General features: G+C 40.3%; 1 protein-coding gene across 4 annotated transcripts; it reads right to left on the bottom strand.

Moving 5' to 3' along the window:
• Nucleotides 1–816: 816 nt before the first annotated feature.
• Nucleotides 817–26,056, bottom strand: NFE2L1 (NFE2 like bZIP transcription factor 1). 4 transcript variants are annotated; one of them, XM_025163425.2, is made up of 7 exons: nucleotides 25,971–26,056; nucleotides 22,771–22,961; nucleotides 21,939–22,450; nucleotides 8,223–8,438; nucleotides 6,768–6,857; nucleotides 5,778–5,939; nucleotides 817–4,044 (listed from the first exon to the last, which is right to left on the bottom strand). In XM_025163425.2, exons 3-7 carry the CDS (start codon nucleotides 22,446–22,448, stop codon nucleotides 2,731–2,733), a joined length of 2,292 nt encoding a protein of 763 aa, XP_025019193.1. In that variant the 5' UTR covers nucleotides 22,449–22,450; nucleotides 22,771–22,961; nucleotides 25,971–26,056; the 3' UTR covers nucleotides 817–2,730. The 4 variants fall into 4 exon arrangements, with proteins under 4 accessions (XP_025019193.1, XP_007420197.1, XP_007420199.1 ...); XM_007420135.4 differs by having other exon boundaries at nucleotides 25,931–26,048; XM_007420137.4 differs by having other exon boundaries at nucleotides 25,885–26,028.

The following is a 26,056-nucleotide window of genomic DNA, read 5'->3' as shown; positions in this document are numbered from 1 at the left end:
AGCCTCCACATCATAATCAGAAACAGTGCTACACTGTACCAGTCTGGTTGAAAGCCTGAGCTGCAGTTCTATGGTAATTAAGAGTAAGGAAATTACTAACTATGTGCAGGTACTAATTACCTCAATATGATTCTTTTAGTTACCAAAACTACCATTCCTCCCATCTACCACTGATTAGCCAGACACTATTCCAAATTATTTCAACAGCCCTTTTATGGGGGCTAAATACAATATATGTATTGTACAACTTACTACACAAGTAGTTTCCTTAATGAATGCTACCTTATGAAAATGCATTGTTCTACCCATAACATTTGAATAACATGTCTGCCTAATGCTTAAACTCAAGCTTATAAGACCCCTTCGCTGCACATCCTTTTATATAATCCTTGCAAGAAGTTTTTCAATCAGTTGTCTCCAGCTAAACTTGCTTCTTTTCACCTGTTTTCTCATACAGCTGTGTAGTAGTTATCTCTTAGTACAAGTATGAGGAAGCAGTACATGCCGCTTTACACAGTTTGTTAAAGGAAAATATCCCAAACCAATCTGTATACATTGCAAGAGACTAAACATCAGATTCTTCCTCATTCATGGCCTTGAAGGGTATACAAGAGTCATTTCACAAAAGGAAAGTTTTAATTACTGCAGAGGCACTTTGTACTATTATCATAGCTAATAGCCATTTGTGTATTCATTGTGATAATGTCTTTTATTTTAAGACAGCAGAGTTCCATCAGCCTACAGAAGAGTAGTCTGAGCTATAAAGATATAGTGGGGTTTAGTCCTGGGAAAAAAGACACACAAAACAAATGTTCAAATAGTGAATAAGCCATTTTATTTTTGTCCTGTGCTCGCACTCTCTCTCTCCTCACTTTCCCAATAGATCATAGAAACCATTCAAAATAAAACCTCAGAAATAAATTAACACATGCACACATCAGGGCTCCATCCTATCCATCCAACAACTAGTCACAGCTCCAACACATTTTGTGCTTCAAGTTTCATGCTGTTAATCCCAAAAGCACGAGAAATGGAAAAGACTACATTAATTTACTTCTTATCCACTCTCATGTTTTTCCTGGAAAAAGTCATGGCCTTAAAAAAAAAAAAAAACCCACAAACAAAACTAAACTAACTCATATGTTTGCAAACATTGCTTTATACCACTTAAACAATGCATCATCTCTCTACAATCCTCAGGAGGATGCCCATTTCAGTGTTATGCCCTCACACATCATCACATACACAGGACTGAGTGGCTGGGAAAAAACCAAAGCCATTTAGCTCTACAGTTGCTGGTCAAGTCAGTAATACTCCCAGCTGTGCTATACTGCAAGTTAACAGCTTCGGGGATGGCCTCAGAGTTTGAGGCTAGCTGTGTTCAAGGCACTACCCTCACCCTTCGCCTTATTTTCTTTTCAATGGGGGGAAGGGGGAAATTGGAATGACACCCAAGGACAGAAGGGAAGCCAGCTGTGGATTCACAGTTAACACATTGAGTCTTTATGGCAGAAAGAACTTTCAGTAGCTTTGATCTTCAGGGGAAGTACCGCCCTTCTTTCCTACATGCATACTCTAAGTTCATTCTATAGCCCTACAGGGGAGCGGAAACAACACAGGAACACAGAGTCCTAAAACCATAATAAATTAAAATCAAAGTGCCCATTCAAAAAGAGGCTTGCTGCAGATGGCTCTCAACACAGCATGCCCGCTTAACAGAAGCAAAACCCACTGTGCTGTAGACCAAATGGTGATGGTCACTCACCAGATTTCCACCTTGCAGACTCTAATCAAATGAAGATCTACACCTTTGGCCCTAAACCTCCCTTCACCCAAAGCAGTCTCTCTAAGCCAGTCAATGGAAAAAGACAGCTTTGTAACATGCAATTTTACCATGCGCCATCATGTTGTAATGCATCTTGATAGTGGCCCAGGATTAATGGTGGCTCCTCACTGTGAGCAAGTGACATCTTTAGCAAGTTTTCAATTGGTGAGGGGATGATAAAGATGCATTACTGTAGTAATTCTATTAACCCTTTCCACTCCTACCCTGCCAAACATTTATGATAAATGCTGAAGTTCAAAATGGCAGCACATATACATTCCTTGAATGGAAAACTCTTTCAGCTCGAGGGAAAATGTTTCTCTTCTCTCCTAAGTACACACAATTTTCTGTGTTTCCTCTGTAGTTACGTACATACAGATCTAGGAAGAGATCATGGCTAAGTATTAGGATTTAGGCATGGTTTTGAACTGCATACAATTGATGTCAAACTAGTTAAAAAAAATCCAACCAGCTACCTGAAATACCCAAGACTTGGAAAGTCAAAGAAAAAAAATACTCTTAGGTCTCCTCAATCTATCCATTTAACCTTTCTTCCTTTACAAAAAGCCAGCTTAACAATTCAAATTTTCTATCCTCTGCTGAGATTTTCCCCCCTCCCCCCACACACATTATGCCAGCTAATTCATACTCTCATAATGTTCAATTGGTTTGAGGCTTCTGGAAGCACAGGTCTTTCCCAACATGCTTTGCCATTCTGCCTCTCAAGACTTGTAGGCCCCCTGCCCAGCAGTCTGCTCCTATACACTGGCTGGCAGCTATCATGGTTTGAGAAGATATATTGGATAAGAAGGCATGAAAGTTCCTCCAAATTCTTCTGGGCTCAGCCCTTCTCCAAGTTGCAGATTCAGCAAGTTTTATGCTTTCCTAATGATATCCATCATCTTTCACTTCCTCCTGTCTTTCTGTTTCCTCTCTTGACGCCGCCCCTGCTGGTCAGCCAAGGAGCGTGGTATTAGAATAACACTGCCATCACTGGCATGCTGTAGAGCATACTGATTTGGGGAATAGGGCTGGCCATTCTCATCACGCAGACGACCAAATACCTCCTGGTAGAGGGTCTGCATCTTTTGCTTCATCTGGCGGATAGACCTGAGGAATTCCACCTTCTCCCTGAGCAGCTTTGACTTGTCTCTCTGCAAATCATCTACATCCCGCTCCAGATTGAGGATAGTGTCCAGCTTTCTCTTACGACAATTCTGGGCTGCCATCTTATTCTTACCCCTTCTGCGAATATCACGGATTAGACTCAGCTGTGCTTCACTCAACTGATACTTGGACAGGAGTTCATTGAATTCCTCTACTGGCAAATTGATGATCTTTTCATTGGGAAAAGGAATCTTCATGGCTCGAGCTCTATGTTCATCTCTGCTCATCTGTTTATCTAGAAAATCTGCCTGCTTCTCTTTGGAACTCTTCTTTCCCACACTAGCTGGCTGGGACTCATCAGTGTCTAAGGTCCTAGGGGCCATGTTGTATGTGTGATTGTGACCCACATGCTCAAGATAAGGCAGGTACTGCAACTGAGGAGGATTCTGGTAGCTCATCCGACAGAACTTGCTATATTCTGGCTGATACCCAACAGCTCCTTCTGCATCTTCAAAGTCCACATTTTCAGTGTCAGAACTGTAGCCAACAGCTCCTTCCTCAGAAAAGGAGGAAGAGGCTGAAGAGGATGATGATGCTTCTGAGCTGCTGAGAGAAGCAGGGCTGTGACTTGAGTCCAGGGAGAGCCCTGAGTCTGAATCAAATTCCTCTTCCAAGCGGGATGCCTGCACTGGATTGAAGCCTTCTTCAATAGCCAAATCCATTAAACTAATCTCATCTAGCATGGCTTCATCCAGGAGCCCTCCAAGAGGATCTGGGAGTTCAGGCCCAGATGTTTCATTTACAGTGCAGTTTAGCTGAGGAGGGAAAAAGATTCCACTTAGGTTGGTAGAGCCAAATGTGGTGTTGAAGCCAGTGGAGTTATCAGGAACCAGCTGCAACAAAGCTGAGCCACCAGCCACTGAGGGACTTTCAATTTCAGAGCTGAACAGGGAAGGGAAGTCTTGTGTGCAGCCAGCCAGCGACGCCTGATGCAGGCTGACATTCTGGTTAATAGGGGTGGATGGGGCAAGGCTGTAGTTGGCTGTCAGAAGATCTCCACTTGGGCTGTTGTATAGAGTTTCTACAGCTGTTGTGCTGTTTACCTCCATGCTCTGCAAAGGAAAAAGAGACTTTTTAGAGTCTGCAGCTCTCAGTATTGCCCAATTCAACCAATATCATAAAACATACGAATCCAAGGAAAAGAGTAAAAATGGATTATACTTCCACTAGCAGAATGGATACTATTGGAGGATCAAGTTTCCCTCTTCTGCTTACAAGACTTAACACACACATAAAATCTGATCTGGTGGATCCTCCAATCCTCCAGAGCAGATAGAGGACATAGAAGATAGCAGGAGGATTATATTGGATTTCATCCCAAACCTAGTATCTTGTATTCTGGTTACACTGGCCTGGAAACATTTACATATTAGCATGTATGGTAGTCTCCTCATCCACTTAAATGGACAGAACATTCAGATATGGGGTTCATTGTAAACAAATCAGAAATTGAATACCTTGTTGTATTGTCGAAGGCTTTCACGGCCTGAATACGATGGCTGATGTGGGTCTTCCGGGCTGCGTGGCCGTGTTCTGGAAGTTTTGTTTCCTAACGTTTCGCCAGCATCTGTGACCGGCATCTTCAGAGGGCAGGAGCACAGACAGGAGCAGTTCTCTCTGTGCCCACTGCTCCTGTCTATGCTCCTGCCCTCTGAAGATGCCAGTCACAGATGCTGGCGAAACGTTAGGAAACAAAACTTCCAGAACACGGCCACACACCCCAGAAGACCCACACCAGCCATAAATACCTTGTTCTTAGATAATAAGCTTATTAGTTACTGCCCTATAACCATCAAGAAAGCATCTAGAGAGACCTAGTTATTGTTTTCCCTGGAGGCTGTTTTCTACATAAAATTCAGCACTTCCTGTATCCTACCCAATTCTACCCTCTAGCCACCAAGCTTTTGGCAAATATAAAACAGGAGGCGGGAGGGTAATTACCTGCTATATAAAGGAAACACTGCTGAAAATTAATGTTGTCTTAATCTGGAAGAATGTTATAGACCATCCTGCTGCCAGACCAGAAACGAAATTGTAGAGTTCAGTAGCTATTTGAACTGAACTTATTAGCATGTTCTGGAAATGAAAGTGAAGTGGGATTTTAAGAGAGATTCCAGGGACAGAGACCAGCCATTACTGGCACCCATTCTTTTGAAATTCTGGTAAGAACAAACACTAGTCATATAATCCAAGTACAGAAATGCTGCATGGTTGTGCGTGTGAAGGAATTGTCCCCAGGTGCACTGGATTATTAAAATCCTGAGGACTGTTTGGATTTCCCCTCTAGCAAGTGGTTTGGGTGTTCTCTGCTTCACTATCTTGCTGGCAATCATTTGGTGCCACACCTTCTGATTCTGAGGAGTACATTTAACAAGATGGTTTTAGGAAAGTTCCAACTCTACAGACTTTTGCATTTGTCCCTTTGTGATGAATGTTCCATTCTATGCTCCTACCAAATGCTACAGAAAAAATAATAAAGAGACTGCTACATTACAGATACTTCAAGGAAAATAAAATATCCTGTTTTACATTTGACTGAAGCCTTGCAAAACAGTTTCCAATATCGATGATTGAACTCTCTGATCCAAACTGAAGGTTGGAACTATGTGTATGGTAAGACCCAACTTTCTTCCACTGAAGAGACTTCTAGGACTATACCTATGGGTTGTATGAAATTGATGCAAGCAGGACAAAGAGGCAATGCCAAATCCAGCAAGCACAGGAGATTATCCTATAGGTATTGGTCCTGGAAAAAGCAACATGTGGAGAAACCTGCCTTCCTCACCTGTGTTTCCATAATAGACATGAGGTCCTGCCACTGCTGCTCCAGATCAAAGGGCAACTCTGTCTCTGTCAGAAGGGGAGACAGGAGCCCGTCTGACACGACAGAAGGCCCACTCTCGTTAGGCAGAGAGTCAGTTAGGCTGGGAACATCTGCAGCTGGAAACTAAAACAAAACAGATCAGGGTGAATTCATGGTGTCTAGGTGGTGTTAAAACAGTAACAAATCATTTTTCTTTCAATGGATGAACTTCATAGGTTCTTAAGTTTTTGTCACGCTATGGAAGTCTTTTCTCTTTCCCAAGGTTTATTATTTACTTAAATGCATTTGACACATCTATAAATACACGAATAAATAATAGCAGCTTAAGATATTGTATTATACATTATATTCCTTCACAGAAAACTTGTGACTAGGTTTTTAAATGATTGGCTGAGAAGCTCCTAGAGAACCTTATGAAAGAGTGGGGATTTGAATGGATCTTTAAAGCAATGCTGGAGGCATGAAGTGAGATTCAGTCTATTCTGTTAATCTCCCTGGCTCTATACTAGAATGAGAGCAAAGGTAGGGTGGGGGGAGAGAGCGAGAGAGAGTAAGGATCCAATTTGCAAGACATGCAATTCCAGCACTACAAAATAGACAAGGCCCTGGGTTTTGTGGGTGAGCAAATCCCTGGGTAATTCAGGACATTCCTTCTCAAAGCATAGCACAGTTGCCCATTTCACAAGGTTGTTGCAAGGACATGAGATGGAGACTCAGTCTATTGCTAGACTGAGATTATCTCTGGAACTGACAAATGGAGTGAACACTAAGCTAGCTTTCTCCAACTTGATGCCCTGCAGATGTGTCAGAATCCCAGCTACCACAATTCCCAATTACCATTGCTGCTGACTGAAAATTACCAGAGTTGCAGGCTAATACATCTAGAAGGCATAGCATTGCAGTAGACAACTAAATTGGTCATCTCTATTTCCAAAGAGAGAAAACACATACCTCTGAATTTTCCCCAAAGGGAAATGTGGCCTCCAGCAGCCTAAGGCACTCCTCCAAAGACAAAGCTGTCTGATCTTCAACCCCAGGAACCTAGAAGGAAAAAATAATGTAATGGTGGTTTTACTGCCACAGGGCCAGACCATGAAGATAATCTATTCCTGTGGTCTTCTAATATTCAATGCTTATGTTCTTTTTCCTGTGCTCTACTGATCTCAGAAGACAATATTGGCATATGACCCACCTTAGATAACAATATGGTTATCCATCATAAGTCGCATAATCTAAACCAGGAATGGGGTGGCCAATGTTTTGGTAGCCAGGGACTGCCCTTAACCTTTTTTTTCTTTATATCAGGGGCTGCAATGGGTAGGGTGAGGATACCAAATGCATGGGCAAAGGATCTTCTGCAGCTTTTTGTTTTGGGAATTGTGTGTGGGGAGTGTAAATGTGGTTTGTTTAACTTTGTTATGTCTCTTTCAGAGTTTACACTTCAGTTTTTAGGTCTTCTATCTTAAAATTACAGTGAACTATAGAATCATTTTAGTAATTATAGTCAGAAGGTGCTCTGGGTGACAGAAAAAAAGTTCAGGGATCATGTGCAAACCTGTGGCTTAAGGTGTTGCACCCACAAGTCCAACATAGCATCATCTGCTCAAAATCAGATATAATTTATCAAAAGGAACATTTGAAAATTAATTATCCTCAGCAAACAATAAATATTTATTTATGTAATGGGCAGGCTTTCAAATGCCCTGTCCAGTTCTTACACCATGCTCATCTCAAGTATACGCAGTTGATTCACTCTGACCTCATACCTCTTATAACTTATCCCAGTAAAAAGGAGAAACAGCAAACAATTTTTAGGAGAACTTAAGTGCTACAATTAAGATACAACTTCAAATGTCAAATTTTCTTCGTGGTGTAGCATTGGACGCAGCCCACAAAGAGTGCAGCAAAAAACTGTTCTGAATGCCTGCTTCCCAAAGAATGGTGCTGCTAGGCCTTTAGGTATCAATGGCCCAGAGCCTATTCTGCCATCCTGGGGGCTGCTCCCTGCCCTGCATGTGAATTCTAACAGGAAGATATTGGGCAGACTGGCCTTAACAGTCAGCAGACTGGCTACACAGGATCACAAGAACTTGGGTAACAAACCCCATGTAACTCTATTCTCAAAGCCACTGAGGCCCAAGTAATCAGGTGTCATATTTCTATACATCTTCATAGCCTATTCAGAAAGCTCAGTTTAGGTTAATATGTAAACACATAAAAACATAAATAACTATAGGTATCGAGAAAACACAAAAATAGTAGCCAAAAGAAAAATACGGGAGACAGTCTACTTCTCAGAAAAGGGACTGAACTACAAGTTCCAATCTCCTCTACTGGGCAGGTATGGAGAACAATCTTCACAGTGTAGGAAAGAAATCTGTGCTTCCCCACCAGGGGTATTTTTACCTGTGCAGGAAAGCTCTCCCCTGTCTCGCCATCCACTACCACAGTTCTGTCAGAGATGCTGCCCCCTCTGTTCCTCCAGCCATCCCCACATTCCTCCCCGTTATTCGGTTCTTTATCCACGTCGTTCTCCTTCTGGCGGTGGCTGTAGTCAAAAATCTCACGCCCAGCACCAAGGTCAATATCCTGTCTCCACAGGATATCAATTAAATCAATGTCCTAAAAGAAAAAACGGAGAAAGAAACATGACTGTCTCTTTTCCTCAAAAGGACTTTCTCAGGAGGATGACCTCTCCTACAAAACTTCCAGCACAAATGCCTCCAGCTTCTATACTCAAAGCACCACCATAACTTCATCCGTTCTGTGACGTATGCCCCATACCACCATTTGACCCCACTCACCTCTAAGTGCCGTCCTTCATTCTGAATGGGGTGTGGTCCCTCCTCCCCTGATCCTTTTCTCGGCCATCTCTGCTGCCGTGGTGCTCCAGACATCTTCCCCCCACCTACAGCCATTGTGCACAGGGAGCTTGCCAAGAGCGGCTCTGCAAAGGGGCTGCTCCGGGGCCCAAACCAGGGACTCCATGGACAGCAACTGAGCTGTCTCCTCCTCGCTGCCCATGCTACGCAGCAATGTTCTCTCTGTCCAGGCAGGAGGGAGTCTGCAGCTTTAACTGCTCAGACGGCTGGCTGGGTGAGAGAGGGAGGGCCAATTGTCATTCTGGATTGCTGCTCCATAGCGGGCTTGCATCAGCCTGTGGTGCCATTCTGTCTATTTGCATAAAGGGGTGGAGATTCTCTGCATTTTCAGCCACCTGATGCAACTTGAGAACCCGGCTTGCCATGCGTGCTATGCCTTGCCAGCTCCCTCAGCTCCAGACAGCAGAGCTGCCTACCTTAACCAGTCCTTCAAATTGAAAACAATCACCCTGCTGAATGCACTCTAAAAAAAATTGCCTGCTTCTAACCACAAAGCAGTGACCAGGCCTCCTCTACACCAGACTTTAAACAAGGCTTTGCAAGGCTACCACGCTTTAAAAATTTCTTTCCCCTCCCATGCCCTACAATATCCTGAAAATTCTTCCTCTGCAGGACAAACCTCTCCCAAAGCTATATTTATTCACATACTGCAGCAGGATGTTCCTTTCATTCAGGCCCAGAGATGCCTTCCCATTCTGTAGGGTGTTCTTTTAGTATTACAAAAAAATCTTCTGGCTGAATTACACTGATGGGTCAGCACTTGGGACTCCACCCTTCTATATTTCCATTTCCAATGGAAACCAAATACTTCTACCCCAAATTATAATTATGCCTATATCATGTATATGTAGCAAAGAAGTCCTGAATTAAGGATGCCAGATGTACTCATTTTAAGTTATTTCTCCTTACTTCCTTACAAACAGGAACATAACAGAGTAAAGCGCCCTTTATTTCAGAACGTTAGGGAATATAAAATACAGCAGTGTTGCAATCATTCTGATTTCCCCACCCAATGTCAGAGCACTGATTGTTCCATCTATCTAGGGAACAATAATTCAGAATAAGCTTGGCTTCAATATCTCTATCTTAATTTAACAATTACAGTGTTGACTCCAATCACTGGTCACATATTTCAGAACTAAACTATAAAACAGCCTATTCTGCAACTGCTAGCTCCTCTTTCCATCCTCAGTCTGCCCTGGACCTCCCTAGACCTTCAGCATCTCTAGCTTCAAAAAACCCAATTGTTTTTCCAGGGCCTCACTGATCACAAACATGCATTTGGATCACATCTTCTTCCTCCTCTCCCTACTTGGCATTCATTCAAATTAATTTAAAACACCCCTCCCTAACTGCAAAATACAAGCTTTCTTCCATGGAACATTCAATACAAATAGATGTTTTGAACAAAACAACTTTGCCCTCTCCTTTAGCATGTTCCTCCTCACCAAATATTTATTCAAATTGAAGATTCTAATCCAAATGTATGCCTTCTCTAGTTATTTCCAGATTATGAATGTTTGGAAGTAATGGGGTGATGTGGGTGGAAAGATCTGACAATGGTCTCATTAGGTACACCCTTCGCTCACCCCACCTTCCATAGTAAAACAGGCCATAACATCCACATGGATCAAAGACATCCTTATTTTCAAACATAGCTATCTATTTCTCTCAACTGCCTTGTCTTTCTAACAAGTATTCTACTATTTTAGAATTCTGTCCATCTCCCTCCACCTTCTGTGAAAATCACTGGCACAAAATACATTTGTATGCATATATCATCAACATAATTTTCTTTTCATAACTAAAGCACCACTGAAAGATCCACATAAATTAAGGACTCAAGCCATGATGATACCCTGTTCTTCCAATATTATTTCTTTTGTATATTGATCAGAACAGCCAAGTTACTACATACACTCCATTTCTCTCTTCTCTCCCAATCTATCCCTCAGTCAAAGTATGGCACATCCTTTCCTACTGCAAATCTTTTCAGTACATTGTACCTAAAGGAGAGATTTGGCTTGGATCTACCATAAAAGCAAGCAGCAGACAGGCATAAGGGGTGAGAAAAGGGTTAAAAAGAAGGGATACCTTTCTCATGTCCCCAGCTGCCGCTCCCAGAGCTGTCCACCCAGATCATGGTCTATGTAGAGCGCAGATTCCGGGCAGGCAGAGCTGGGTGACCCAAGCTGAGTGCCGGACAGACATCTCCAGTTTCAGTTAGCAGTTGCTCTTTTTTTGGCAGGCTTGCTAGCTGCCCCCAAGTTGTTTGGAAGCCCCCCCTCCTTTCCAGCATGTGACCCACAGGTGCTGTGCTATAGCCAGTCCTCCTCCCTCCCCTCGCTCCAGCATGAGATCCAATCCTCAGCACTCCTCTGCTTGTCGTTTAGAGAGAGGAGTTCCGTCAAATCCCCACCCCCTGCTCAATGCCCAAGCTGCAGAGATGGAATCCCCACCCCATGTGTTGTGCTGTGGCTGCAGTGAGACTGAGACAACACCCCCACACACGCCCGTTACCTAGGCTGCAGCCGGAGGCAGTCCCCTCCCCCAGGTCACCGCGGAGGATGCAGAGGGAGCCAGGCTCCGCCCTGTGCTGGTTACCTAGGTTGCAGAAAGAACCAATCCCTTGCCTCTGGTCCCTGCTGAGGATGCAGGAGAAAGTGCTCCTCCTTGCATTCGTCACCTAGGATGCAAAGCACACAGCCAATTGCTTTTTACAGCTTCCACCCCACCCAGGTCGCCCTGGGAGCTGCAGCAGCGTTCAGGTCTCTGTCTCCTTGAAAAGCTCCCACGCCTGGATGCCCCACCCAAACCAGGCAATGATGCTTGCAATGGTGCAGGGGGAACAACATTAAAGAAGCCTTTCCAGATAGTCCTGAATATTTCCTCCTCCTTTCTCCTTCTCGGAGATTACCCAAAGTTCTCTCTTCCTTATCAACTGAGATTTCATTCACTCTCGAAAGGAAGCAGAAAAGTGGCAGGCAATAAAGTACAGTATTTTATACAGGTAAGAGATGAACATCAACTCACAAGGAATTTTTTGACCCCTTAAATCAGGACTGGAGTCTCCTTCCCCCCCCCAAATCCCCCCACCAATAATTATCCTAGGATTTTAGTTTCTGCTTTACAATTTTCAGAAACCAGACATAAAATAATGGAATAAGAAATTCAATCTATTTCTCTCCACTGATATTGAATGAGACATCACTGGAGTGCAGGTGGGGAAGAAGTCACCAGATACAAGAAATGTGTACTAGAAAACCATGCATTAAATAAAATTCTGCATCAAAAATTAAATATAATTATATATAAACCTGCTTCCAGCTGCTTATTTGGTCCCAGTTATGTTCTTAATTTTAGGAAAAGGAAGAAAATGCTATATAGAGCAAAAACATTCCACCATTCAAAATTCAGTTTATAAATTTCATTAGCTCACAAGTTTTCATTACGAGTGCACCACATTTACAAGGCCAGCTTTGCAGACATGAAAGAGAGGCTTAGTTTGGTTCAGTTTAGGATTCTTAGCAGAAATTAATGCTATACTTTGCTAGGATGTTATACTCTAAGAATAATACAATTTTTTTTCCAGCTGCAAGGTGTTCTTGCACAATAAACAGAGCTCTAAGTATGAGCATTTCCCAATATGGCTGATTAACTATAAATCTTATAGTGCAGCAATGCATTTTTGTTTTGTGTTGGCCCAACTTCAGGCTAAGAAAGAACATTTTGTAGGTACTGATATCAACACTGTATTTTTCAGTAAAGGCAACCAGATAATTAGGACATCTTCTAGCTTGTGAAACAAAAACAAAACAAAAACTGTGTGGTGGGCTGAGAATAAGAAAGCCTCTTCTTGGACAGAAAGAGCTTTTGACAGCCACAATCATGCCAGTTGTCACTATGATTCCTGCTTTCAAAGAGATCCTAGCAAAGAGGAAGATAAGGATACAGTCTATTTTCAGCCTCTTATTTTATTTCATAATTGGCTGTTTTCATTTATGCCTCTTTCCATAGTTACTTATAAAATCCAAATATCAATTCTGAGTCCCTGCCCTTTATCCTTTAGGTTTTGCAACACATAAACAACAAGCTACAACATTAGTAAATACAGAAGAACTAGTCATTAAAGAGTATTTCTCCTGTATGATGGAAGCGATTCCTTTTCAACACAAATTTTATTCAGGCAATACTTTTTAAAATATTGTTTCAAGAAACTTTCCAGGACTCTTGGACCTATATTCAGTATAACCTGTCTACATCCAGGACAAGTCATACACTTTCCAACAGCAGTGGAATAGAAGAAAGTATTTATAGCCTACTCCAATTTCCCAGAGAAATCTTACTTAAATGATCAGAGAAAGATGAATCTGTTCCCATAGGAAAAGATAGATTTAACAAAATAATAAGAAAAATAAAAGCAAAAAACCAAATTCTCCCAAACCAAACCAGAGTTTTTCCAGAACTAGTTCAACATTTTAACCACTACCCCACATTTTCTTTATTCTGACAGCTTGCCAAAACTACTTCAACCTTTGGCTTTCTCAGAGGTCAAATTCACAACCCACTTTTCAATCAGTATGCAACACATGTGTTAGTAACAAAATGTATGTGCAATTTAGCCTCATGTTATTGTATAACACATGACTTTCCAGTGTAGAAACAGTAATAACATTTTAATAAAAAATGTGTCACAGTGTCACACTCTTAGGGATATAGTACCATTTTTGTAAATACATGTCCTCACTTAACAACCCTAATTGGGACTGAAATTTCCATTGCTAAGCAAAGTGGTCATTAGGTGAAACATCATGTGACTGCACCGCTTAGCAACAGCAGTTCCGATAGTCCCGGTTGCAGTTGTTAGGCCAAAACCATGACGTCATTAGGCAAGGACATCACACTTGTCCAGCCCTGTTCATGCTCGCCTCTACTTCAACTCCCCCACCTGCCTATCTCCCCCAGACCTCTGCCCTTTTAGCCGCCCTGAGCTCCACCCAACTGCCCCTGCCACCTTCCGTTGATCACTGCCATCTTCTTCCTCCTGCTGCTGACAAAACTGCTGCTGGCCCTTTGTGAGGCTTTGGGAAGGCCTTGCAGAGGCCTCATAAGGCTTTGGGATAGCTGCGCAGAGGCCTCGTGAAGGGCCAGCAGCTGCCTTGGCCAGGCACACCTGGTCAGCAGCAGGAGGAAGAAGACGGCAAAGGTTGTCTGAGGCAGCAGGGGTAGGAGGTGGAGTGCAGGGTGGCCAAAAGGGCAGAGATGGGGGGAAAAATAGGCAGGTGGGGGGACCTGAAGCGCACGCTGCTGTAGTGAATGTGGGTGGGCTGCCAAGTGTTCGAATGAACATGTGACCATGGGGGCATTGCAACTGCTGTAACTTCGAGGACCAGTCATAACTACTATTCATTCAGCGCCATCATAACTTTGAACTGTCATTGAATGAATGCTGGTTAAGTGAAACTACCTGCATAGGCCTTCTAGAGCTCCTGAGATATAAATCAAATGGAAATACTGTATCAAGAGAGACCTTGAGATTAAAATTGAAGCCTCAGGCAAAAGTAGAGGGAACCCAACTGGATCAAAGCTGCACATCAAGATCAGCCAAAAATCTTATTATTATACTTCATACAGAAAGAAGGCAGAGCTGCCTTTAGGTTTTGGAGGATGCTAAACAGCAAGCCACCTAGGGGACATCCATTACTTCTTCCTATTAAGACTGCTGTCATTGCAGGCATAGTTTCTTCTATTTCCTCGAGAGAGACTTGGCGGCAGCAGTTGTTGCCACTCTTGTCACAAAAAACAGGAGAAATTATACAGCAAGCAAGTATCAATTATTTCCTGCAACAGGATAAACAAACAATAGTTACTTACTATCAACAAATAAGATGATATGATACATGCTGCTGCATGGGAATGAAGGTTGGATGGGAGGTTGGCTGGCTGGCTGGGTCCAATCTTACAGAAGACTAACAGCTGCTCAACAATGTCAAACCATGACAATCCCTAAAAATCCCTAAAATAAGGCCTGTAGCAAAAACATCAGTGTAGTATAGAGGTGAAGTATTAAAAGGTGCTAAATTGCATTCTTGCTCAAAGAAGTAGGTTTCATTATGGAAAATGCAATATTTTAAAGACATCTGCTTTCCTTTACTAAATGTATTGTTAATATATTTCAGTCTCAATATTTTTATATCCTGTTTTATCCTAATTCTATGCTAAACAGCTCAACCTTGTTAATAGTTCTTCCAGACACCATGGGATCATGAAGACGTTCAACAGCAGTCTCAGAAAATCTCTCTCCACATACTAGGATATTTTAGCTAAACATCATTAATTTTCATATCTTGAAGGAAGCAAGGGTCACTTGAGACATGAGAAAACCAGGATGTTCTCAATTGCTGATGTTTACGGTCTTTGCTGCCAGAGTAGAGGCAGGCTTGAAATGAGGAAGGCTACTATAGGACAATACAAACTCTAGCAATTCTCATCACATGTTGCCTGAGCTAGACATTTATTTTTATCCCTTGTTGTGGAAATATTACAAGGACAGTGTAATCCAAATAACAAGTTTTCTAGAAGAACAAGCTGCCTATAGTATTCAGCCTACAGGAGTGCAAGGTAAAAGAAATATCAAAGTATGAAAGGCAAACCCAGACAAATATTACAATTAGAGGTACTAGCAGCAGCCATCAAGACTTTGGACTCATAAATATAAACATCCTTTAAGCTAATCTTATTCCCACCCCATAAATACAGAAAAAAGACACTTAACGGGCAGCTGCAACTTCCTAGTCCTTTGTCACTCAATGCCAAGGCACACAGAAACAAATCAGGATCTAAGAAAAGTATGAAGACTGGAGCAGGACTGACAGAATCAAGTCCAGAAACAGTAAGACAAATTAGAGAGGCAGCAAGTTCAAGGGAAAGATTCAAGTGTCTGAAGAGAAGTTGGAACACAGAGTCCCATAAAGGTAAGTTCCAGGGAACCACTGGGAGAAAAAGCAGAAAGTAAGCTTGAAAGATCATCTAATTTCTTTGCTTAAAATCAGGGCTGATAGGAAAAAATGAATTAGTAATAACTGGAGATTCAGAGGTTCACAAACCTTTCCTTAGAAGGTTGTTTAAGAATACCCAAGTAATATATAGAAAGCAGTTAACAAACAGTTTGTGGACCGCTACCAGTCCACAGACTATGCTTTGAGTAGCATTGATCTATAACACATTATAAGACACTAATGGGAAAAAGAACCTCAGTCTGGTTCTGTTCATAGAAAACATCCAGGAAAAAAACATTTCTAAGTTTTAAGAACTTTAAGTAAATGTCCATAGATGGGTTTAATATTAAATAACCACATCCACCCCAAAACATTACACGTTAAGAGAAGATATTACAGAATACATAACCAAAATTTCAATTAAGCTTTAATAATACTTTCCAGAGCTACTTCTGGCTAAACAGTTTTTTCTCTCTGATTCCATAAAGGATGGGAAGTAGTAACTATGATGCAGTAACTACCAAAACTCAGAGACAGTAGTCCAGTTAGATTTCTAACAATTCTGGATGCCAAGGAAACATAGGAGGAACTTATATCCTTAATAACTGGGAACAGCCTTTTTGTTCTTTTTTATAGACTAACTTAAGATACAGCAGAACCACCATTGAGTGAAGACATACTGGAAGATTGGCATGGGAACTCTCATTTACTACAGTTTAATCTCTCCCATTCTAAACAAATGTTAGCTTAGGTATAAAAGTAAATACCATACATGTTACATTACGGTTGCTAAGAAATAGCATGCCTACTCTATCCAGCAGTAGAAACACTGAAAACTAAATTGGTATGTGATATTTTTTGCCAATAATTTTATTCAAAACACAGACACAATGAATTCTAGGAACAGTTTTTATGCCTACGACATTTAAAAAGAATTATGAGTTCAATACAGACAGAGGCTCCTCATACTGTGCTTCACCTCCTGCCCCAAAATAGTTAGCATGGCAGGGTACCCTCTGTGTTATACTTATTAATATAATATCCCATGGCATCTCAAAGTTCCTTCTATGTGTTTCAGTAGTTCCACCAAAGAGAAATAAACTAAAATACTGCTTTAAAATAGTTCATATTGCAAGCAAATAGGGATTTGCATATTTCCAAGGGAACTATGGGAAGGCACTTGGATAGTTACATGAACATAAATTCTTAGGAAAAATGGTTAACGGAGAGCATTCTTGCAACCATGGAAGTTAAATACTGGATGGAAACCCTGGGAGTTCTGATAAAATTCTGGGAAATGCCATGGAGGACTACTTTGGAAAAATCCAAGTTATAAATAATTATTGTAAATCTCAAAAGGCTACAAGTAGCCATTAGTATACTAAATTTAATAAATAAAACAGAATTTAAAAAATAAAGTTTCATAACGAAGTAAAACAGGAACACCTACTCTGATAAAACAGGAACGTTATCAAAAACCAGGAGGAGTCTGAGCTCATGAAAGCTTATGCTGTTTAATAAAAAGTGTTAGTTGGAAAGGATGCTAACAGACACCTGATTTTTTTTTTTTTTTTTTTTTGCTACCACAGACTAACATTGTTCTCCTCTAGGAACATTATCTATGATTTTAAAAGCCTTAAGAGCAATTAGATCTTTTTCAATCTATCCACTAAAAAATACTGAAGTGATATAATGGTGCAGAAAAACTTTCAATGGGTTCTCTCTACTTTCAAATAGCAAACAGAAATTAAACAATTAAATGACATAAATTCCTTAATTCAGCAAAAACCATCCAATCTAGCAATGTCTTCAGGCAGGGAGTAGCTATGTGGCTGTTGCAGGAAGGAGACTTTTCCTTTGAAGCCATAAGGAAAAAAAAATCTTCTGAGGTCTGAATAATGCTTACCTCCCATACAAGTTGATGTTTGGATTAGTCTAAATTCCTTCCTGTCCAGTCTAAACCACCTAAAGTACTCAGCTGACTACATCCGGTAGGCAAAGAGCATGTACTAAAAAAAGGGCTTTAAAAATGCACAAACAACAATGCATTTGGAAGCTGCATGAGTTTGAGGGGAGAAAAAGGAAACAAGGCCCTAGAGATCACCCCAAAATAGTCCCAGCATTCATTTCTAGTACTTTGCAGCAATACAGCTGTGATCAAGGTCCTAAGGCTCAGATCTCCATCCGTGCAGATTCTTTTATCCAGAGGTCCTGTCCACTGCAGCCTATCCATTTCTATAGTAAGAATCTTCTATATAGAAAAAGAGATTCAATACCCTGTGAGGTGGGCAACTTTTCCCATTATAAAAATTGACATTTTAAGAGGAACCAAGAAAAAGCCTAAAGCCACACAGTAGATTCATATCCTCCAGTAGGAACAGCATAGCTCTATTCCATTATTCTTCTAACAATAATCTATTGATTATAAACATATCCTGCTATTTTCCAACGTATCCCCATTACAGGGAAATTGAGAGATTAGATTAACCCAGTGTGCTAAGCCACGGTTTGCTGAATAAGCCATACATAGCTGAATTCACACAATACATTATTTCAGAACCAAACAAACTGTATTAATACAAACCCATGAACCTAGCCAATTTAGACAAGCCACAAGATAAGTTTCAAAGCTAAGTGAATACTTGAACTTGTTTATCTATACCCAACTCCTTTAAAAACTTCCACAAGTTGTGAGACTGCAATGGAATACAAATTGAATAAAAACATACATACATACCACATTCAACTGTCCATAATTCCTATAGCAGTAATTTGATGATATAACTCATTTAAAAACATTGATGAGCTTCTGATGACTGAGGCCCACATTTCACATCTAGGCCATGAGGCTGATGATGTAAATTGCCCCAAAGAAAAAGGGGCAGGTTCTTCTAGATTCTGCAGGGAATTCGGGTTTTCCTTTGGTTTTTAACTATGTAAACACAATTTCTATGTTTCATGTATCAAATATTGCAGGAAACTGCACAATCAATTTACAGTCATGCCACTGAAATTCAATGATACTCCAGTGGTCAGGAAAAATGATGGGGTTCTTGGACTATGGCCAACTATGTTTTAAAAGTTCAAGAATTCCTGCCCCACCACTAAGCCTTCTTGGATGGACAGCCCATTGCACTCGCTTCACCTCTACATTAAAAAATATACCTTGTTCACTGGGTTGGAAAGAAATTGCATCTATTGGCAAGCTGCCAATCCATTATACAACAGGAAAAAAAGTAATAAACTTGAAAGGTGCAGAAAACATAGTTAAGACAATTGATGAAGATTGTATTAAAGCTGGTTATGTATATGGCTAGCACATTCTGTTCATTTTATATACTCCCAGAGTCTGTTAGGATATGTTACAAATACTATAAATATATATTAAAAAAAATAAGTGCTAGCAAGTCTTTACCACTCTGCATCTTAGCCTTAAAATGTCAGTCCAAGAAACATCAAGCAAATATTCAGTTGAAGATGTATATATTTTTAGAAAGCTTTTCTGAGTACCTTATCTCCTCCATGGAAATAAAGGTATCATTGTCATACAAATCTCTGTTCATTCCTAAACATCCCTGTAAGAGCCATCCACAGTAAAACATAAACCTGCTAAGCCTATTTGTGCTCAATATGTCAGTCATACAAACACTACAAGTAGTATCCTATAAGGAGAAAATCATATATAACATTTATATGGAGTCTGAATATGCAAAACAGCCAGCGCTCAGGAAGAGAAAATATCTAAGCATTAAGTCATCCATCTTCCATATAACATTTTCTTATGTCTTCTGTACATTCAAGGAGTTCCTGGCTGAGATTGGACTGAGTCCAATCTTCCATCGCCTAATTTTTTTAAATTATCTATTTCAACTTCAAAGTATATGCATTTCTTAGTCTTCTGCACTCCTGAACAAAGGAGCAATTTATTGCCTCATTGAAACAAAAGATTATGTCCATACCCCTGCCCTATAGCTTTCTGTGTTCCCTGTACCTAAACTCCAATACAGAAACCATGTAAAATTGATTCCCTTGACTGGTACAACAAATAAAAAAGAATCTTGTGGCACCATATATATATATATACATTTATTATAGCAATACTTAACAGCTATATAGAGCTGGGAATCAGGAAATTTCTAGTTCAAACCGACCTTAGTCATGAACTTACTCTAAAGAAAACCACTAATTCTTCACCACAATATATATTACACTGCATAATATTACAGACCAAGTGCTCAAGTACTTGTATAATATGAAGTATTATAGTCTGTGCACATGACTGCCATAAAAGGATAAGCGGGCCAAGAAAATGAAAGGACCAACAATACTTGGCTATAAAAGAACATCACACTAACTTTTTCTTGTCCCAAATGTCAAAATGAACCACAGATTCATTCTCTGGTTTGTATCAACCATAAAAAGCCATTGCACTGTAGCAGTGTGTTCAGTGGCGTGGTAACTTCAAAATAAACCATGGATAGGTACTTTATGGCAGCACCATTCTACGGCTGGAGCTCCTAGGTATGTTTATCACTAAGTCACAAGATTGGACTTGTCATATCAGTCAGGGCCTGATGGAAATCTGAATCATATGAACTTTAATAACTACATCTTTACTGATTTCATCATACTTTGTAGGCCCCATGAATTTAAAATGGCAAATAGTACTGTGCTGGTTTTCAGATTCCTGGCTGAGGATCTATCAAGTATCTTAGTCTCAAATCTGTAAAAAAAATACAATATTTACTACATGTTATAGTCTACTTTTCCACTGTACCGTAATACTTTTATCAGTAAGAACTATACAGCACATGTACAATTAATTGTTAATGTGCTGGACATTGACCAAGGAGACTCAGGTTCAAGCCCCCACTTGAAAAAAAGAGGTCACTGGTTGATTTTGAGCCATTTACTCTCTCTCTCAGCCCAACCTATCATACAGGGTGATTGCTGAGATAAAATGTAATAAATGAATATACACACGATCCAAATTTCTCTTTTTAAATGGCTCTTAGTCTATACAACTCTTCACATTAGTTAACCTCATAATTATACTTGGGAAGGATAATTTCATTTTTAAAATTTCAATTTTATCCATTTAGTACTGTCATTTTAGAGATAAGAGTTTTTAAGACATAAAGACTGAAAGCTCCTAATTTCCACAAAAGTGGTTTGATTTTTGTTCTAAAAAATACAGTATAATATTTTTGTAATGAAATGGTTCTCTCAGCTTTCCAGTGGCTTACTGTTACTTCAACAGAAAATCCCACATGCAAAGCAACTTTCACTTTTATATTCTCAAGGGCAAAACCTCTGAAATCTCTACTCTATTTTTGCCCATGGAAGAGATGAGGCAAACATGACAAGAAAGGAAGATAGTTACAACAGCTGTTTCAACACCACCACCCCCAGCCTGGGCACCAGCTCTAGTAACACTGTCCACTTGCAACACAAGATGCCAGGGATTAAGGATGGTCTGGAAGTAGTTCTCTATCACCATGTGTTTGGGAGAGAGGCTTCAACATCCATGTAAATAACTGAATTCATCACTAAGTAAAACACAAATACAAAGCAAACCCAGAATAGGCTCTCATAAAGTAAACCATATAGGACAGCAGAGAGAGAACAAAGGATAGGACTGCAAAAGGTAGTCTTCAGTGCTTAGTAAGACTATAAAATATTCACCAATTAGTGTTTTCTTAAATACATATTAGGAAAATCCCCTAGAAATAATCCAAAGTTGATTAAATCATCACCAATTTAATATATGCAATGAAATTGTTATCTAATGCTGCAAATTAAGCAGGTGATGTTATTAACTGAGATGCCTCCCACAAGCAAAACTAAAAGAAACAATAAAAAACCTAACCTAATTTAGGGCACATATACAAGGTATACCAAAAGTCAGGCCCCATACCTTTATTGCAGCATGCTTTATTATCCCCAAGTGAAAATGTTATTGTACTTAGGAATGTTCAAAGGTCATTTATCAAATGAGTAAGGAAGTGTTTAAAAGAAAACAGCAATATCTAATGTATTTTCTATCATAAATTATTTATGAGGCCTGATTTTTGATACATACCATATCAACATAGATTACTAATATTGTTTTGTATCACTCATGTCAAAGAAATGTTAAAATATTGGCAATAATCAACATATTTATTAATGAAAGTTACAGATACCCTCAAACAATTATTTTCTTCCTATTACCTCACCCCATAGAGTGTTGCTACACATACCTCTTTAGTTAGATCACCATTCATTGGAGGAGCCACTGCACCTAGGTCTTCCAGCTCTTCACCAAATCCTTGTTCCATTCCATTTTCTCTCACTACATTGTCTGAAGCAGTTCCATTTTGCAAGCCACTGCCATTCTCAAGAGAAATGCCTGTATTGGGTTGGGCACCAGAGACAGAACCTTCAGGATCTCGATGTACCAGCCAAGCACTGACTTCAGTGGTGGGCACCTGAAACCTGTCCAAGGCCCTCACTTGGTTGAGAAGCCGTCGAGCTGTAAAATAGTAGTCCAGATCTACACTTTTGGGATGTATAACATAGCCATCTAAGGTGTTCCGCAGGTTGTGAAACTGTGTCTGAGTATAAGCTGAGCTCTGGCCCAGAAAGATCTCCCGTAACGGGGGGAGATGTGAATTTAGATACGTATCTACATCCACCCTCACGCCGATCAAACTGAGAAGAATGGTGAACTGAATGAGTCCTTCTGTGAAATATTTCTTCAGAGAAAGCATTTCTAGAAAGAAAAAGTATATGAAGCACAACTTTAATAACATTCAAATATCTCTTGTGAGGTATCTTTCTATATACTATTTAAAGAACAAAAGTACAACAAATGTTCACATTCCATTTTAAAAGAAAATCTAAAAGCATTCAGATTACCAATAACAGAAGAAAGTTTGAGAAATCTCCAAAAATTAAAAAAAACTCATTAAATGGACTCTTATTCTGTCACAGCTTATTTAGAATACAAAACTGTTTTGTAACAGAGCAAAGGTAGCTGCATATAAACTCATGTGACTTACTGTCTTAAAGAGTCCACATACAGCAACTTACTTGAGTCTTCTATTTTCCCACACCAACTACAAGATGGGACAAGTCTTCCAGAACAGCTGCAACTTTGATCTTCCCCCTTTCCTCCTCTCACTCCAAAAAGCTTCCTGAAGGAGCGGTTAAAGGGTACAGGGTTCCAGAATAGGGAAAGGTTCAAAGACTCTTCTGCTGCTTGCTGCAAGTTTCATCAGAAACTGAAACACAGCCAAAAAATCAAGCAAAGGCATTAAAAGGCACCATATTTTAAACCAGTTCAACACTGAGAGGCTTCATTTTATGCAGGCCCAAGGAAACGTGATGCAGAGTACACACTTAATTTGTAAAAAAATGATATGACACAAAAAGTTAAGACACAAGTTAACTTTAATTTAGCATTGTCCTGCTTCTTCTATCTTTTCCCATTCTACAGTTCAAGGAAATATCAAGTTTAGCTTTTGGCATCTTATTACACAGCAAGAGCCAAATAACAACACTCCAAAGAATACTGGTGTTTGCCTCCCTTTATCCTCTCACCAGTGAGAGCTTGCTGTGGGCGATGTTTAAACATGCTGATTATGCCTGCATTCAGCATGAATTTCTGACCAATCTAAAATGACTTTAAATTTACTTTCAGCATGAGGCTGTTGCAATTACAAAAGCCATGACTACAACTGTTTCTCCCAGGTCATACCTACAACTTCATGCCAACTGAAGACAACTATTGGATTTAATAAAGAACATGATTTCTAATATATCTGTGAATCCCTGCTTCAGATATTCAGACTCCTTTAACTCTTTTCCCTTCTCCAGGAACCGCCAGGACTTCTGATTTCCACACTCTTGCATTATTAGTACCTACAGGTATTCCCAGTGACCTCTGCCCATCTTCTTCCCAGATACCTTATTCTCAACCAGTTTGACTGTCAATGTTCACAGAAAACATTTGCATTGCCTCCTCCTTGGAATCTGTTTGGCGGATTCATTTAAATTTTTGAACTTATTTGGGAAAAATAGGATTTCTTTCATTTCCCTCTGAATTATCTATCTAAGAAAACTATGGATAATGAGGCATTTAAGATCAAGAACTACCACTTTATCATTTATACACACCCTCACATATAATTGTATAACAAACTTCAAGCAGCAAAATCTCTGTATGTTCAACATTAAATTGCCATTAAAAATACATCTCTCAAAGAAATGGACATAAGCTTTTTCTGATCATTACAATTTAGAAACACGAGAATAAGGAAGGTCAGTATCCCATCACAATAATTCTACAGACATAGGCTGCATATTATTATCAGAAAACATAGCTTGCTCAAATTTTTAGAATTAAATGTAAAGCCCTGAGAGGATATCTTTTGGGTTTCCTGTCTTAAGATTTTCAACACAATTTTTCCTTCAGTTAATCTGAAACTGTTCTTAAAATCACAACTATTGCTTCATCTGTTCTCACTACAAACTAAATAGAATACAAGGAATTCCAAAAGCCATACCTTGTTCTGCTAAGAACAGCAACCATGTACTCAGACTAATCCAGTCTATTTGCTTCCATCTACAATCATATTTCAGTACCTTCTTTTTCCATTTCCATCAGAGACACATGATTTCTAAGTAGTAGTTGCTGTTTTTAAAGACGTAAGAGAGCCAAAATTCTCCGCCACCCACTCTTTATGTTCCCTCGTTAATCCTAATTTCTCAATCACTAGGATTTTCTGGACTCTCATTACAGTCTCAGTTTAAACTCTTCAAAATGCAACCTAATGGCATAGGAGAGAACCTGGAGAATTCCTCCTGTGGTGGACACAAACCTTTTCACACAGGGCTTGAACCTTGTCCTATTTATACAGCACCATGAGGAAGTACAACTCGAACAAAGTAAAGCTTCTTTCTTTAACTTACTGCTGCTCACTTTTTCAATAATATCTCCTTACAATGTGATGTACAAAAGTTAATGTTATGTAGATTCTAAAGCATTCTTCTCCTGTGAAGTAAGAATTGCAACCCATTTAATGAGATTCCAAGCATGAGCTCAACAGGCAAGAGTTTTTCCTGAATTAATTAATCCATTTTAAGATGATGTGAGCTCATGTATATACTCTCTTAAGTCTTTATTATGAATCCCATGTTTCTCTTTTTAGTCTACTTCCCTTTCATTTCCCTAAAGGTCTTGGATTCCAAATGTAAGAACCCTGAAAAATAGGTCAGGGTTGCACACTCCCACAAACTAATTATTAAGTTACAGAATAATGCCATGCAAATGCTCTTTTAATTAAACAGAACAGCTTTTGGCCCAGAATACATTAGTTTATTATAAATAGTCATGGGAATACAATTAAATTCCAAACTGCCTCCATTCTAGAAACAATCCCTCCACTCATAACTTTTGCTAGGCTCACACTCCCTCCACCATCTAGTTCTACTCCATTTCTACTTCTGTAGAACCAAACCTCATTCCACTCCTTATACTTCTGTTCTGCCTCACCCACTCAGACCCCCCCCTTTCGTTTTTCAGCAACTCCTCCCACAACCTATCCGAATTCCCTTATCGGGTTTCTCCTATGAGAAGGGAAAGGCAGTTCTCCAACTCTCACTTTCCCAACTTTTTACCTCCTCATATCCTGTCTAACTTTCCCCACCTTTTCTCCTCCCCCAGCCTACCTAGTGCCCTTTAAATTCCAATTCCCCTATACTACCCCATCTATCAGCCCTTTCCACAGCCCACCCACGTCTGAACTCATTTACCTTCTTCCCTCTCGACCCTCCTTCCACAACCCTCATCTGGCCAACACCCCATCTCGTTTCTCCCCAGACTGCTTCTGAACCTCGTTCCACCAGCCCTCGCCCTTTCTCGTCTCATATCTTCCGATTACTCGTTCAGCCCTGTCCCTCCCAGCCCCCTCCTCTACCTGGCCAATTACCAGCCCTCCGTCCTTCGTCTCGTATCTTTACCTCCATCTTCTCAACCACCCCCGCCAACGCCTCCACAATTCCCCCTCCTTTATATACTGCAGGCCGTCTCTCTGGGTCACCCCCACCCCTTTCCTCCCCAGGTTTCATCAGCCCCTACAGTATGCCACCCCCTCTTTGTTCCTCTGGCACCCCTCCCCATTTTTTTAACCCCGCTTAGGTTACCTCCACCAACTTCCCCTCGTAGAAATCCATCATTCCATCTTTATACCTTCTCTATCCACTAGCCATAGCTCAACACGCACGACTACCTTCGGGAGGCCTTGCCTCAATGCCGGTCTTAAGCCCAAACAGCGGCACTCGGCTGCTAACCACAATGTTTCCCGCCTTCTGTGCA

The sequence above is a fragment of the Python bivittatus genome, unplaced genomic scaffold (genome assembly GCF_059951505.1).
Source record: "Python bivittatus isolate LINGU-HERP-01145 unplaced genomic scaffold, Pbiv_v1 ctg000410_np1212, whole genome shotgun sequence".
Taxonomy (NCBI): domain Eukaryota; kingdom Metazoa; phylum Chordata; class Lepidosauria; order Squamata; family Pythonidae; genus Python; species Python bivittatus.
The sequence above is the reverse complement of the archived record's forward strand: the minus strand, read 5'-3'. Positions and strand labels throughout refer to the sequence as shown.